Here is a 13701-nt window from a genome sequence, read left to right on the forward strand (position 1 = left end):
AAAAAAAAAAAAAAGAGGGTAAAGAAGAACCTAGGTCAGAGAAGGTAAGGCCTAGTGAAGCAGAAATGCAGGAACAAACAACAGAGGGAAGCCCATACAGAGAAACCCTGTCTGGAAAAACCAAAAAAAAAATGTGAGAAAAACCAAAAAAAAAAAAAAAAGAGTGTACAGACTGTTCTTGCAGAGGGCCAGAATTCTGTTCCCAGCATCCACATGGCATGGCTCACAACTGCCCCCTGTAAGACTAGCCCAGGAGGACCTGATGCCTCTGGCATACACTGGTACTCATAGATAGATACACACACACACACTGACATATGTATAATTAAAAATAATGAAATCTTTTTATTTAAAGATTTAAGAAAAAAAAGATTTAAGAACAAGACTTATGTAATTTATTAATAGGGTTAGCAGATTGTCTTGTGAAATCTGTTTGCAGAACTCACTTGTGCTTTTTGAGACAGAGTCTCCTCAAATCCAGGCTGGTCTGAAGCTCACTAGCTATCTGAGGCTATCTTAAAAGTTCCCATACTCCTGTCATTGCATCCTAAATGCACCATCATGCCTATAATGGTGTATATATAAAAGCACCTGCCCCCTTTCAAGATAGGCTTTTTCTGTGTAGCCCCAGGCTGGCCTCAAACTCATAGAGATCTGCTTGCCTCTGCCTCCTGAGTGCTGGGTTTAAAGGTGTGAGCCACCACCACCTGCCTTTTTTTTTCTTATCATTAATGCCTGATCCCCAGTAGTATATTTGGTTACTCTCTTCAGTATTTGATGGAGACTTGCAGAGATGATAACAAGAGACAGACTAGGGAGTGTTCTCATTTCACAGTGTATTTTTCAGAGAGTTAAGACCTGAGCTCAGGTCTCCTGTATTTGAAACTGAATTCTCCCTCCCAAGCCCTCTTTTTCTAAGAGACCATGGAGCATGTTTTAAGCTGAGATGGCCATAGACAGGCTGTCTACACACACACACACACACACACACACACACACACACACACACCCCCAGTGAATGAACTGGGTGGATTTAGTCTTTGTCACGTTAGAAATGCCGGGTTTTCAATATCACATCTTTGAATGTGCGTCTCACAAGGGTTCACATCCTCACTTCCCCGTGCAAAAGCATTTGTTTTGAAGATGCATTTGATAGAAGCAGCCAGCGACTCCAGTTCTTTTTGCAGACATGTCATCCACTTTTGTAGTGCTTAAAATAAAGTACTGGGATAGAAGGTAGGCTGAAACACAAGCAATAGAATACAAACTGTTATGAGTAAAGCGTGTTACTCAGATCCCACAAAAATACACATCTCCTTTATTTTGCGGGCAACTTGGCTAATGGAACCAGTTCTTCCTTTGATCATCAATAGGGTCATCTTTTTGGGAAACTAAGTCCCATCTCAGATGACAGTTTTAGCTGAGGCTGACATGAAAGAGAGAGGGGCTGTTTAATTATCCATTCCCTGAAAAGCACATTTTTTTCTCTCTCTTTAAATTAATGATTCTCCAGCTAAAACCGAGCAGTAACGGCACTGGATGTTAGATGGAGAGAGAGAAGCTCATTTGATCTCGATTATTATTGCTGCTGCTGTTGTTGTTATTGTCTCTTGGCAGCATACAAGATCTGGATTTATGTGTCACCCTTACAGCTACAGCTTGCTGGTCCTAGGTGACAGACTTTTTTATCCAAGCGAGTGAGAATAAAATAATACAGAGATGTACTATGGATGCACTTATAAAATTTCCTAAGGCTTGGAGAAAGCAGCCTTTGTATAATAGATGTTCAGTGAATTCTCACCATAATTAAAAATCGCGGTGAATGAAGGGCAAACCTTGAGAACATGTTAGGTTGGTTCCAGCAACTGCTTTTTGTTTTACCATTTTCTTTTCTTTCTTAAAGATTTGTTTATTTATTTTATGTATATGAGTACACTATTGCTCTCTTCAGACACACCAAAAGAGGGCATTGGATCCCATCACAGGTGGCTGTGAGCCACATGTGTTTACTGGGAATTGAACTCAGGACCTCTCTCTATCCCTGCTTTCTGTTTTCTTTTTCTTCTTTTTTTCTGTGTCACTGTTTACATTTAAAAGAATTAAAAGAGAGGGTGTTGGTGAACTACACAGGTAGGTACTGTACAGTTCAATAGCTTTGAATGTAGTGTGGCTACAGGGCACTTGAAACATAGCGACTGTGAGTTCAGGTTGCAGTAAATGACAAATACACACTTCTGTTTGAAGATCTAGCTTGAAGCTTCGAATGGTGCAGACCTGTAATCCCAGAGTTTGGGAAGATCAAGCATCCAAAGTTTTTCTTGGCTGCGTATTGAGTTCAAGACCAATCTAGACTACATGAGACTTTGTCTAAAAAACAAACAAAAGATGCAAATAATATTTATATTGATCACATGTCAAATAATAATATTTAGGATATTATTCAGATTAAATACACTATGCTAATATTTTCCTATTTTATTTTATTTTATTTTATTTTATTTTATTTTATTTTATTTGAGATGGGATTTCTTTATGTATCTGAAGCTGTCCTGAAACCAACTATGTAGACTAGACTGGTCTTAAATTCACTGATATCTTCTTGCCTTTGCTTTCTTACAGTCAGGTGCCACCAGGTCAGGCCTTATTTTAAAATTTGATGAGTACAATTTAAAATGATCAGTGTGGGTCACATGCTTTATTACTGACCAGTACAGTTCTAGGCTTCGGGGTTAAGCCAGACAACGACATATCTCTTTTTGTTTTCTTTTTAAAAACTGTTTCCATGTGGGTCATAATTTTTACCTCCTATCTAAAATTTATCGCTTGATTGTGGTTACCCAGGCTGTCTTGGACCCGAGAGAGAGGTAGAGTTGGAAGGTAGAGGGCGAAACGGTTGTCCACTTTGCAATACCTATCACCTCCTTACCTTAGAACAAGCAGGACTGAGACCCCGAGGGGACTGGATACCTTGCACCCTGTGTTCACCCCAGAACACAGTAAGACTGCATCAGAGCTGGTTTTTGGTCACTCTAGCGTTTTCGCAGGGTTATGCTCAAGAGCCCGGCCAGTGGAGGAAACTTTCAGGAACTCTGTGCCTCAGCATTTCCTCAAGGGTCTGGGACATAGTAGGGCCTGGAACCAGAGGCCAGAACAGGGCTAAAAAACCTTTTGAGAACTAACCTTATGCACACCGCCCGCCTGCATCCGGGTTTCTTTGGCGTATTGGGCTCAAGCCCCACAGGTTGTGTCTGGAACCGGAGGAGAAAGGGTCTCTCTTCTGTTATGGATAAGGGTGGTGGCGGCACCGAGAATGCCTAAGAGTCCCCAGGGGTCTGCTTTGGTCCTGGCAGTGGTATTCATCCAGCCTTTTAGCTTTGTTCGCTGGCGGCGCTAAGAGGCAAGGGAAAGACGCCAGCGCCCCAGGTCCTGCTCCTTTCCCAGAGACCCGGTTTCCTTGTCTCTTAACTTCTTAGGTTCCTATAGCGACCTGAAGAGGCAAAGGCAGGATGGCCGGATTTCTGAGAAAAACGCCTTCCAGTTTCTGTCCTTGGGCAGCTCTGCTCGAGGTTAGCCTGGGCGTGATCCTCCGCCGCTTCTGTCCTGGGGTGAGCCATAGGCGGAGCGGAGAATACGGCGTCTATTTCCGGGATTACAGACTGTCAGAGACCAAAGGACCAAGAAGGGAGTCTGACACTCTTCTGCCCCGCTGCGATTCCTCGAGCAATCTGAGGTGTGTAAAAGAGAGTTCTCTGTGTCACAGCACAATCACTGCCACCGTTCTACTAACCCCGTTCCCCAAGTGACATTCAGTTTCTTCTGTTTCTAAGGTAGAAGTTAGTCCCTGACCTAAGGAAGTTGAAAGCCTGCCCCCCGGAGGCCGGGTGAGGATCTGTACAGTGGCTGGGAACCTAGACAAGGGCTGAAGCTGACACCTACTAAGCGTCTGGCTGTGAGACGCCCGCCCAACTATAGCTTGCCAGCCTGTGTTTGGAGATAGAGTAGATTGATAGCCTTTTGCTGCGTAGGGATGATTGCTATCCATGTGCCACATTCACGTTTCGAGTGGAGGTGGGTGGACTTGCTTTATGTGTGGACCATCACCCCAGTTCCCCCTCAACATTTTCTTCTATCTCCCTCAGTCCCCAAATCGATGACTTGACCAGGAAGCTGGTTAGGGAACTTCTGTAGAGTCTACTGTTTTTCCTTTCGGAGGTCATCGCCCTTCTGCCTTCACTTCCTACAATTACAAACTTTAAGACACAAGTCCCCGCCCAGACAAAGAGAAACACTCAGACTTCATTTACGTGGTCGTGGTCGCTTGCCAAGCTCTCCTTTCACTGGCTGCTTCACAGGCTTCCTTCCTCTGCCCCCCCCCCCCATCTGCTTACCAGTGTGTCCGTGTGGAACAGGACGCTCCCACTTCCTGGAGCACTGAAGTTTGGGGCCTAATTGATTCTGGTAATTAATTTGTTCTACCTGCTAGATCAGATGGAAATCCTACTGCAGCGCCCGAGGATTAACACTTGACTTCGCAGTACCTCTGCTAATTATCTAATAGCATGGGTTGTGAGGACTCAGTCCCTGTTAAAACACTTTCGCTATTAGCAGTAGTGATTGGAATTGTGATGACGACTAGATATCAACAAATTAGAGCTTAAAAATGGGGAGATGGAAGAGAAGTGGCTTCTTTTAATTTCCCCGAGTTTAACATCAATAATTAGAGCAATTTTCAGAGATGCGAGCCCAAATTACTCCTGCTGTGCTGTAGATGATCACCTTAATTTTAGCAAATTGACTCCAGGGGAATAAATGTGACAGATTAGAAAAAGACAAACAGAAAAAAAAGAGAGAGAGAAAAGATTGGAAAGAAGAGTAAGGAAAGAGGCAGAGGAAAGAGAGAGGGAATAAAATCTAATGCAGTGATGGAGACCCTGTGGCTGGAACTGGTGATGTGGCAGAAATAGCAAAGAACTGTAAGACTGAAGTGAAGAGCAGCCAGGAGGGCGGCAGGGAAAGGTGACTATGGACAGATTTAAAGTGACCAAGCCATGTGGATGATGCACACAGACTCCCTCTATCCATTCCTTACATTCCAGATAAAGAATCTTCCACCTGCCATCTTTATTTCCCCCAACAATTCAATCATCCCTGTTGTCAATTTAATCTAACTCTAGCAACTTGGTGCAGCGGACAGAGTGCATCTTCATTTCTTCACTTCTCTTTTTCTTTTGCTTTCAATTACTGGAACTCTTTAAAAGACAACAAACTGGTTCAAATGCTTGAGTTAAGTGCTTTAATCCTAGGCTTTTGGGACTCTTTGGTCTTCTCTCTAAGAGGCAGGTTGTTAAACAACGGTGAAAAAAATCATTTTCAGTCTTTTACAAAGACAGAACACAGGAGGCAGCGCTTGCAGGGCAGGGGTAGAAACTGGGGTCCAGAAACCTTATAGGAACCCAACCCATTGGGCTCAGCGCTCCCTGCTTGGCCAGACGCATTCAGCACCGCGGACAGATCCCCGCCCCGCCCCGAGCCCACCCCACCCTCCCCTCTGCCTCTGCAGCCTCCCTATTGGTTCGCCGGGCTCCCCTCTCCAAGCTGCCAATTCTCCAACACACAGAACCAACCTACCCCGGCGCTGGAGAGGCAAGAAGACAAGCGCCGGGGATAGCCCAGGTCGGTAGAGCTGCCGGGATCTGAGCCTGGGCGATCGGGAGCAGGTGCAGGCTCTTGAGTAGGCCTGCCGGGGAAGCTGTTTGCTTCCTGCACTTTGTCCGGGCCCTCACCCTGTGACAGGCGCTCTGCAAGATGAATCTCAACTTCACTTCCCCTCTTCATCCAGCATCTTCTCAGAGGCCCACGTCGTTTTTCATCGAGGACATTCTTCTGCACAAGCCCAAGCCGCTGAGGGAAGTGGCCCCTGACCACTTTGCCAGCTCTCTGGCCTCTAGGGTGCCTTTGCTAGACTATGGCTACCCCCTTATGCCCACACCCACCCTCCTCACCCCTCACGCTCATCATCCTCTCCATAAGGGGGATCACCACCATCCTTATTTCCTGGCCACCTCAGGTAAGTAACAGAGGACTCTAGGAGTAGGGAGTGAGCCTTATTTATTTATTTATTTATTTATTTATTTATTTATTTATTTATTTATTTCTATCCCCTAGGGTAGAAACTATATCAGTCTCGGTGGTCTTTCTCCTTCTGTAGCAGTGGAAGGTTAGGGACATGGTCGAGAGTTCCCTTGAAGCAGGCCAACGGAGGGGAGCAATTTCTGGTCACTTCACAGTTTGTATAACTAGACAGCGATTGTGTCTGACCAGAGGTAGCTGGAGTGGATAGATCTGATCATATTCCTAGCGGGCAGTGTTTCTTCCAGGCAACTTTGGCTCATCTAAATGCCACTTCTAAACTTCCTCCACTTCAGAAGGGTCCTCAACCGTCTTGTCCCAGGGAAATGGCACTGAACTTTCCAGTGTGGAAAATGAAAAGGTTTCGCCTGGCCCGCTCTCTTCTGCTAGGTTGTGTCAGGAACATTTGCAGATTCTGCAGGAGATATAAAAGTGAGGAAGGGCCAGGGGGTAGTCTGCCACTGGCAGGAAGGGGTCAGGGCAGAAGGGAGCTGCAGTACTCGAATGACCCTCATGTGTTCAACATTTAATTCATAGTCAGTCTGCTTGGCTTCCTTGTTCTGGCCCAGTTGCTGGAGTCGCGGAACCGAGCGCTGAAATATTTCAAATGTACTGTTTGGCAAGGAGTGGGAATTGGTAAAGTAAGATTGGGCCTGGAAATGCTGGGGGATGTCTGGATTGTGTTCCTTTATTTGTTTCTCTCAGTCAGCACGAACACTTTCTTCCCTAGCATTTCCAGTCCAGCCCCACAGAGAAATCCTTCTAGTCCAGTTGCTGAGCACAGTAGTAAACTGGTTCCAGTGGGGGCTGAGGGAAGGGGGCAGGCAATGTATGAGATACAGGCACTCAAATCCAGAAAAAAAAAATGCTGAAAGTGTAGGACGGTAAAACCCGCTCAAAAGCGCTAGGAGGTCTTAAGGCTCCCGGTGAGATCAGCATTGCTCCCTGGCTTTGACACTCGGCTGAAAACGGACTCTTTTCCCAGTACTGGTGTTGGGCAAAATCCATGGTGCCGAAACTCTTGATTGTTGTTTTCCTTTCCTGGGCATTGGCAGATAGATACTGGTGTCTGAGGCCCGGATGCTTGGGGCGCCTAATAATACCAGGTAAAGCTGAGAGGGTCGCAAGACGGAAGCATCATCCAGCGAAAAGGCACTCAGCTCTCCCGATTCTCGGCTCGGAGTCGGAGAGAAATGATTTAGGATCAGACTAAGGAGCAGGGTTTCCAGGGCGACCCTGCTACTGACAAGGAAATGTCACGGGCCAGCGCCACAGTTTCTCTGGTTCTGAGTTTTTTCCGCGCCGCTGTATTTGGTTGTTGGAAGGATGAGAACGACCGGGGAAAGGTGCCTTTTAGAGTTGAGTTATTTACCCCATAGCACAGCGCTCAGTGTTGGTAGGGGTCATGGATAGATGCAGGTGGACAACCGTGGTCCAGCTTCGGACTTTTGCAAGCAAACTTTGCAAGGCCTAACAGATAACTGGGAGTCTGCGCAGGCTCTGAGGAAGTTTCCCCAGGAAGATATTCTTTCTTTCTTTTTTAAAGTGCCTCTAGATTTTTGATCTATTTTTCTTTTCTGTTTTATTTGCTGCTTTTTATTTGAATTTTGGGATGGCCTTCTAGGAAAAGATCTCCAAGAGCTATTTTGTGGCTCATCTCCCTGCTGTTATTGAGAGATGGGTTCCAGGAGCTTTGGAGCAAGTAGGAGAGAGGGACCGCTGGGCGCCAGAATGGAGTGGATCGGGGAGGATGGAGGTTGCTTCCTCCGAATGCGGGCTCTGTCCGTCAGACTGCTCTTGTCTCTGTAGGGATGCCGGTCCCGGCGCTGTTCCCGCACCCGCAGCACGCGGAGTTGCCCGGGAAGCACTGCCGCCGCCGCAAAGCTCGCACGGTGTTTTCTGACTCGCAGCTCTCCGGCCTGGAGAAAAGGTTCGAAATCCAGCGCTACCTGTCGACGCCAGAGCGCGTGGAGCTGGCCACTGCCCTCAGCCTCTCGGAGACTCAGGTGAGCAGGAGCCGGGAGGATGCCCCGGATTCTGCGTCCTGCTCTTCCCCCCCCCCCAACTCTGGAGTTCCAGAAGGACCAAGTAAAAATGATCCTCTCTCCTCGCCTTTCAGCGTGTTTCCAAGATCCGACAGAATTTAAACCCAGTTTTCACGTTAGATTTATCTACCCGGCTCTACTGGGGAGGGAAAAATCACTTTGATTGGGCTGTCACCTCCAAGTCACACCATGGTTCTTTTTATTTCTCTTCTGCCCCTCATCTAAGGGTGTGACAAGTTGGGTCTTGTTTGTGGAGGAACTTAAACAATTTACTCTTTGTTTTGTTTTGGAGAGGGTTTCACTATGTAGCCCAGGCTGGCCCAGAATCCCAATCTTCCTGTCAACCCCTGTGTGTGGGCTGCCAGTTCACACCACCCCTCTTACCCCTCCTCGCTGCACCCCCCTCAACCTTACATGCACCGCAGCAAATCTTCACAGGTGTCCCAGGCCGCTCCAGATACTAGTTTAAACCTCTCTCCTTTTTTCGTTTTTTGCTTTCTCTCTCTCTCTCTCTCTCTCTCTCTCTCTCTCTCTCTCTCTCTCTCTCTCTCTCTCTCTCTCTCTCTCTCTCTCCCTCTCCCTCTCCCTCTCCCTCTCCCTCTTCTCTCTTTTCTTTTTTGTCTTTCGTCCAGTCCTCCACCTCTTCCTTTATTTCACCTCATGATCTTGCTGTGAAATCATTAGCCATTCAGAGCTAAGACTAAAATCCCCTCCAAAGAAAATCAGTCAGTTCATTCCATGCTTGATTTCTAATCCACGAGTCTCGTTGGACCCGGGATTTAGGTATTTTCATCACAGGATCATAAATTTAGTGTAAAGGAGACCCCAACTACACAGCGCTTGCCCCCATTAATTACCATTGACCCTCGTCACTCTTCTGGGGCAATATCTCCTAGAATTCAGCCTAAAAGGATAACGTGTGACTTAATCAAAAATGGCATCCATGGCGGTAGAACCGAATTCGATTCAGTTGACAGAGAGCCTTTCCCCCCCTAAGCTCCACCAATCACCCAGACCTTTCAGTCACTGTTTGTGTGAGGAATGATATTATCTTGTTTGTCTCCTTGAAATCAGGTGAAAACGTGGTTCCAGAACCGGCGGATGAAGCATAAAAAGCAGCTGAGGAAAAGCCAAGACGAACCGAAAGCCGCAGACGGGCCCGAGAGCCCCGAAGGCAGTCCCCGTGCTCCCGAGGGCGCGCCCGCCGATGCTCGGCTGAGCCTGCCCGCCGGTGCCTTCGTGCTTACTGAGCCCGAGGACGAAGTGGACATTGGGGATGAAGGCGAGCTCAGCTCAGGGCCGCACGTGCTCTGAGTGGCCAGGTTGGGAAGGGAGACCCGGGCGAGGAGGCCGCGGAGCCAGACCCGGTTCTTTCCCGGCGGTAAGACTCGCGGAGACTCCAGACTGCTCCTGCGACCTGGACTGGAAGAAAGAAAGGCAGGCGCAGTCCACTTAGCAACTTGCAGCCGCCAGCGACTCGTTCCTATGTCTCCTCCCGGTCCAACGGGTCCCCGTCGGGGATCACTAATGTGATCGCTGGTTCCCGCGCCCCGCGTCTCCAGCGCCGGGGACCTGCCGAGTGTCGCAGCTCAAACTAGCAGCTGGGCTCGCGGCGGTACAATTCGACCGAGCGCCTCCGACTCCACGCGCCGCCAATGCAGAACCCCTCCATCCTCATGTCTCAGCCACTTGTCATCCAGCTCTGTCACTCTGTTCCCGCGGCCTTTCCACCTAGGCGGTCGCTCTCCCTAAAGCAGTTCAGTTGACCACAGATAAAGGGACCAGGTGTCTGGGGCTATGCCGGGATCCAGGCAGCACCCATAGGATTCTTTAAACCTTCAGAACCCTGTGTTGTTGGCGGCTGTTGACTACGTCTGCTCACACCCCTACCGGAACCCTACATCTCTTACTGAAATCCTTAGGCGAACCCCTTCTGACTGCGCTTCCATCCTCGGGTGTCCCAAAATTCATGGGTGCGCTCGGCGTCCCCGGGGCGCTTGTAGCGCTGGTGGGCCGGAGGGCTCCCACAATTCCCTCCCTACAGAACCGTGGGCAGAGAACGTCAACAGCGCAATTTCTGCTTCCTGAACTTGTTGCACTCTTGTCCCGTAACCCTTCCATGTCCCAAAGACTAAAGAGATTTTAAGCGATTGTCCTCGGGTTGTTTGCAGGCGCGCTCAGTTCCGTACAGTGTTTTAGCAAGGCTTAGCCTCGGGACGAACGCACCCAACCGCCTTCCGAATTAAAGCAAAGGGGGATGTGGGAGCACACCTGTTGGGGGGCCATTGAAGCTGTCACTGTCGCGTCCCTCCTCTCCTTTGTCCCTGGAAGGTCTTCTATTCTCTTACTAGGTCTGCAGTCTATTTAGATAATAAAGGACTTGTGGGGCAAAAATGGAAAGGAGAGCAGGTTTCCGCGAATCGTTTATTGTCACATCACCTGCCTTGTCCCAGACACTTTGTTATTCCCAGTAGAAATGAATTTGGCTAATGACCTTTACTTAACAGATTCCGTCTCCCTGACCCCGACTTTCTTGTTTTCAATTATTTGATTAATAGTGATTAATGAATCTCATCCACGTGAAAAAAGGTCACCGCATACAGTACCTTTTCACCGCAAAACGCTGAAGGGACCCGGGCCTTTAGTATTTGGAATGTGTAACTACGTCAATGAACTATTTGAGACGCGTCTCCAACAGAGCAGCACTGCGGGGTAGGTGGGTGGGACTTCCGACATATCGCTGCTTCTGACTGTCTTTAGGTCAGTGAGACTGGAAAGGAGTGACCTTAGTAGCGTGTTCCTCCCCCTAGGGACCAGAGATAAATAATTACAGGACTGCAATGGCGTTGAGTTTAGGTTATATTTTATTCTTTTTTTTTTCTTTTTTCCTCAACGAGGAAAACAATCAAGAGGCAGAAAGCGAGCTTTCTCTAGTCTGCATCATTTTGGAGGCACAAGCACCATCTTTAAAACAGAAGCTTTGTGTAGCCTTGGGACTGCCCAGAGTGTCTGCTCTGTCATCAAAGGGGGGGGGGGTGAACCACAGATCAGGAAACCGAGGCTTGCTGAAGTTGAGGAATGCATCCCTGAGACCTGTGGAGACAACTGGATGCTTTCACTCTGTTAGCTTCTTTCTGTTTGCTCTCTTCTGTTTATTTACTTTCTGGTGCCTGTGCCTTGACTTGCAATTTGCCCCCCCCCATCACATTATTAGAACGCTATCATCATTTCTTTAGTTTGTGTAGTTGTGGCCAATGCTGCATGCAAATCCAGGCTCAGATTTATCCTCTTCTGTTTACATAATGATAGCATTTTTTTTTTCTTCAAATCCAGACTCTCTCCAGGCAAGCCCTCTACTTCCAAACCCTACCCCCAGCCATACAGAACCTTTTCAAAGGAAGTAGTTTATAGAAAATTGTAGGCTTGGATTTTTCAGAAAATGCAACACAAAAAAACCCACAACAACAAAAACAAACGGCAAAAAAAAAAATCTTTGGGTTAAAAGAGAATGGTTTATTAGTAAGAGAAAGATGCTCTTACATGAGAACATGGAGCCAAGGGGGTGGGGGGAAACTTTAATTGTTCCAGTCCTGCAAACAACTGCTAACAGGTTTGAAAATAATCTTTAAAGTGAGAAAAAAAAAAAAAACATGAGAGAGAGAGAGAGAGAGAGAGAGAGAGAGAGAGAGAGAGAGAGACTGATTTTAAATTAGAGGATGAATAGAGAACACATATTTGAAAGCACAGGGCATTTATCTTTTTTCTGCCCTCAAAAGATGCAATTGACTTACTCTACGAGGAACGGAGTAGGGTCATCTCATGAGCTTTTGTCTTGGACAATCAGATAAACAGAGAAGCTTCTAGCTCAAGAATAGCATTTCCTGATTGGGGCACAGTGAGTCTGGAGCCTTGGGAACTCCAGTCTGATTTAGGAGCATTGCCTACTTGGGAAGATGTCCCTCCTGGTCACCCTGGCCACCCTGGTCTTTACTACTGGAAAGGCTGGGGATGGGGTGGATTCTGAATGCAGAGCCTGATGTATGACTGAGACAGTTTTCTTACCAGTCCCACCCCTACCCTGGAATTGTGGTAAATAAAATAATAGCCAAGCCCGCCCTGTCCTCTCCTCTTCTCTGCTCCTCTCACCCCCTTCCTTCCTTTCTTCCAGATCAGAGATGATGTTAAAAGGCAGATGCAATTTAGTCTCAACTGAGTGTAGCACAGTAGCAGGTTTTGCTTTTGACTTTTGAACCGGATTGAGTCCTCAACAGTCTGAAAACGTATTTTGTTGAAATGGTCCAGGCTTTTGTCTCAACCCAGTTCCACTTGTTAGTAAAGATGCAACAAAATTATGTTCATTATATTACAGAAAGACACATGGGCATGATTTTGAAGACACAAATATCTTTGAGTAGCAGAGGAAGGCAAATAATTTCTCATTTAATCCCAGATGGGGGTCCCCCCTCCCCATTTTTGTCTCCAAGACTCTGATTTTGAAGGACTCGACGTCAAAACTTCTGAGAAAGACTTCTGGTAATGTTTCTCAGCTTAGTGTTGGCTGACTGTCACACTAAGACGTGCTTAACTCGAATGCATGACGCCACTCAGAGAGAGGATTGATTCTCTGAAAAGCACCAGTGTGGAGAGGTACACTAACCGGAACTTCCTGGAACCGAGGGACTCATGCAATAAACAGGTTCGGTTGAATCAGCAACTCCCCGGCTCTGACTGAATTTGACTCAGTCTACAAATTAATGAATTAATTGACATACTTATATGTTTATGTGTTCCTGCCACTACACTTCGAAGAGAATATTGACAAGCTAAAATTTCCTGAGCATGCAGAAGCCTGGATACTTATTGCTGCTAAAAGACAAAACAAAAACAACCCCCTCCAAAAAAATACCCCATAAATAAAGAACCATTATTAGCCTTTTGGCTTGTCAGAGGAAGGCTTTAGGGAGGGGTAGAGGAGGAGGCTAGTGGTGGTAGCTGTAGCTGTAGGAGTATCTTTTCTGCCATTCTGAAGATAAGACTGGCTCTAGGAATAACTGAGTAAGTCCACAAGCCACTAAGCACATCCTCACTAGGGAGATTTAGGCAGCGGTAACAAGACGAGTCCAGGGCATTTTCAATGAGAAGTTGGGCTCGATACTTCTTCCTGGGAATCGAACCCACAGCCTTGAGAAGTTGGGCTCGATACTTCCTCCTGGGAATCGAACCCACAGCCTCGTGTATTTTAGGCAGGGCAGTGCCCCTGAACACCATCTCTAGCCCTCATGTGGTTCTGAATCTTTAAGCTCTGACATCATATGGTCCTCTTTCTCCAAGAAAGAAAGCGCAGGTTTCACTTTATTTAGATGGCCTGCGATTTCATGAAGACTTCAGTTTATGCATCCTAATTTAAATAAATAGATCCACAGCAATTAAAAGACTTAGGAGAGGGCTGGTGAGATGGCTCAGTAGGTAAGAGCACCCGACTGCTCTTCAGAAGGTCCGGAGTTCAAATCCCAGCAACCACATGGTG

At 47.1% G+C, this 13701-nt stretch overlaps 1 protein-coding gene across 1 annotated transcript; it reads left to right on the top strand.

Moving 5' to 3' along the window:
• The first annotated feature begins 5754 nt into the window (after window positions 1-5754).
• Window positions 5755-9613, top strand: Bsx (brain specific homeobox). The gene is made up of 3 exons (XM_021208037.1): window positions 5755-6067; window positions 7939-8135; window positions 9249-9613. The coding sequence occupies exons 1-3, from the start codon at window positions 5806-5808 to the stop codon at window positions 9486-9488; spliced, it is 699 nt and encodes a 232-aa protein (XP_021063696.1). The 5' UTR covers window positions 5755-5805; the 3' UTR covers window positions 9489-9613.
• Window positions 9614-13701: the final 4088 nt, after the last annotated feature.

The sequence above is a fragment of the Mus pahari genome, chromosome 10, assembly GCF_900095145.1.
Source record: "Mus pahari chromosome 10, PAHARI_EIJ_v1.1, whole genome shotgun sequence".
Taxonomy (NCBI): domain Eukaryota; kingdom Metazoa; phylum Chordata; class Mammalia; order Rodentia; family Muridae; genus Mus; species Mus pahari.

Coding starts and splice junctions, on each gene's coding strand:
- Bsx (XM_021208037.1), top strand. CDS start 5,806: ATGAATCTCAACTTCACTTCCCCTCTTCATCCAGCATCTTCTCAGAGG. Junction 6,068..7,938: donor TTATTTCCTGGCCACCTCAG/GTAAGTAACAGA, acceptor TTGTCTCTGTAG/GGATGCCGGTCCCGGCGCTG. Junction 8,136..9,248: donor TCAGCCTCTCGGAGACTCAG/GTGAGCAGGAGC, acceptor CCTTGAAATCAG/GTGAAAACGTGGTTCCAGAA.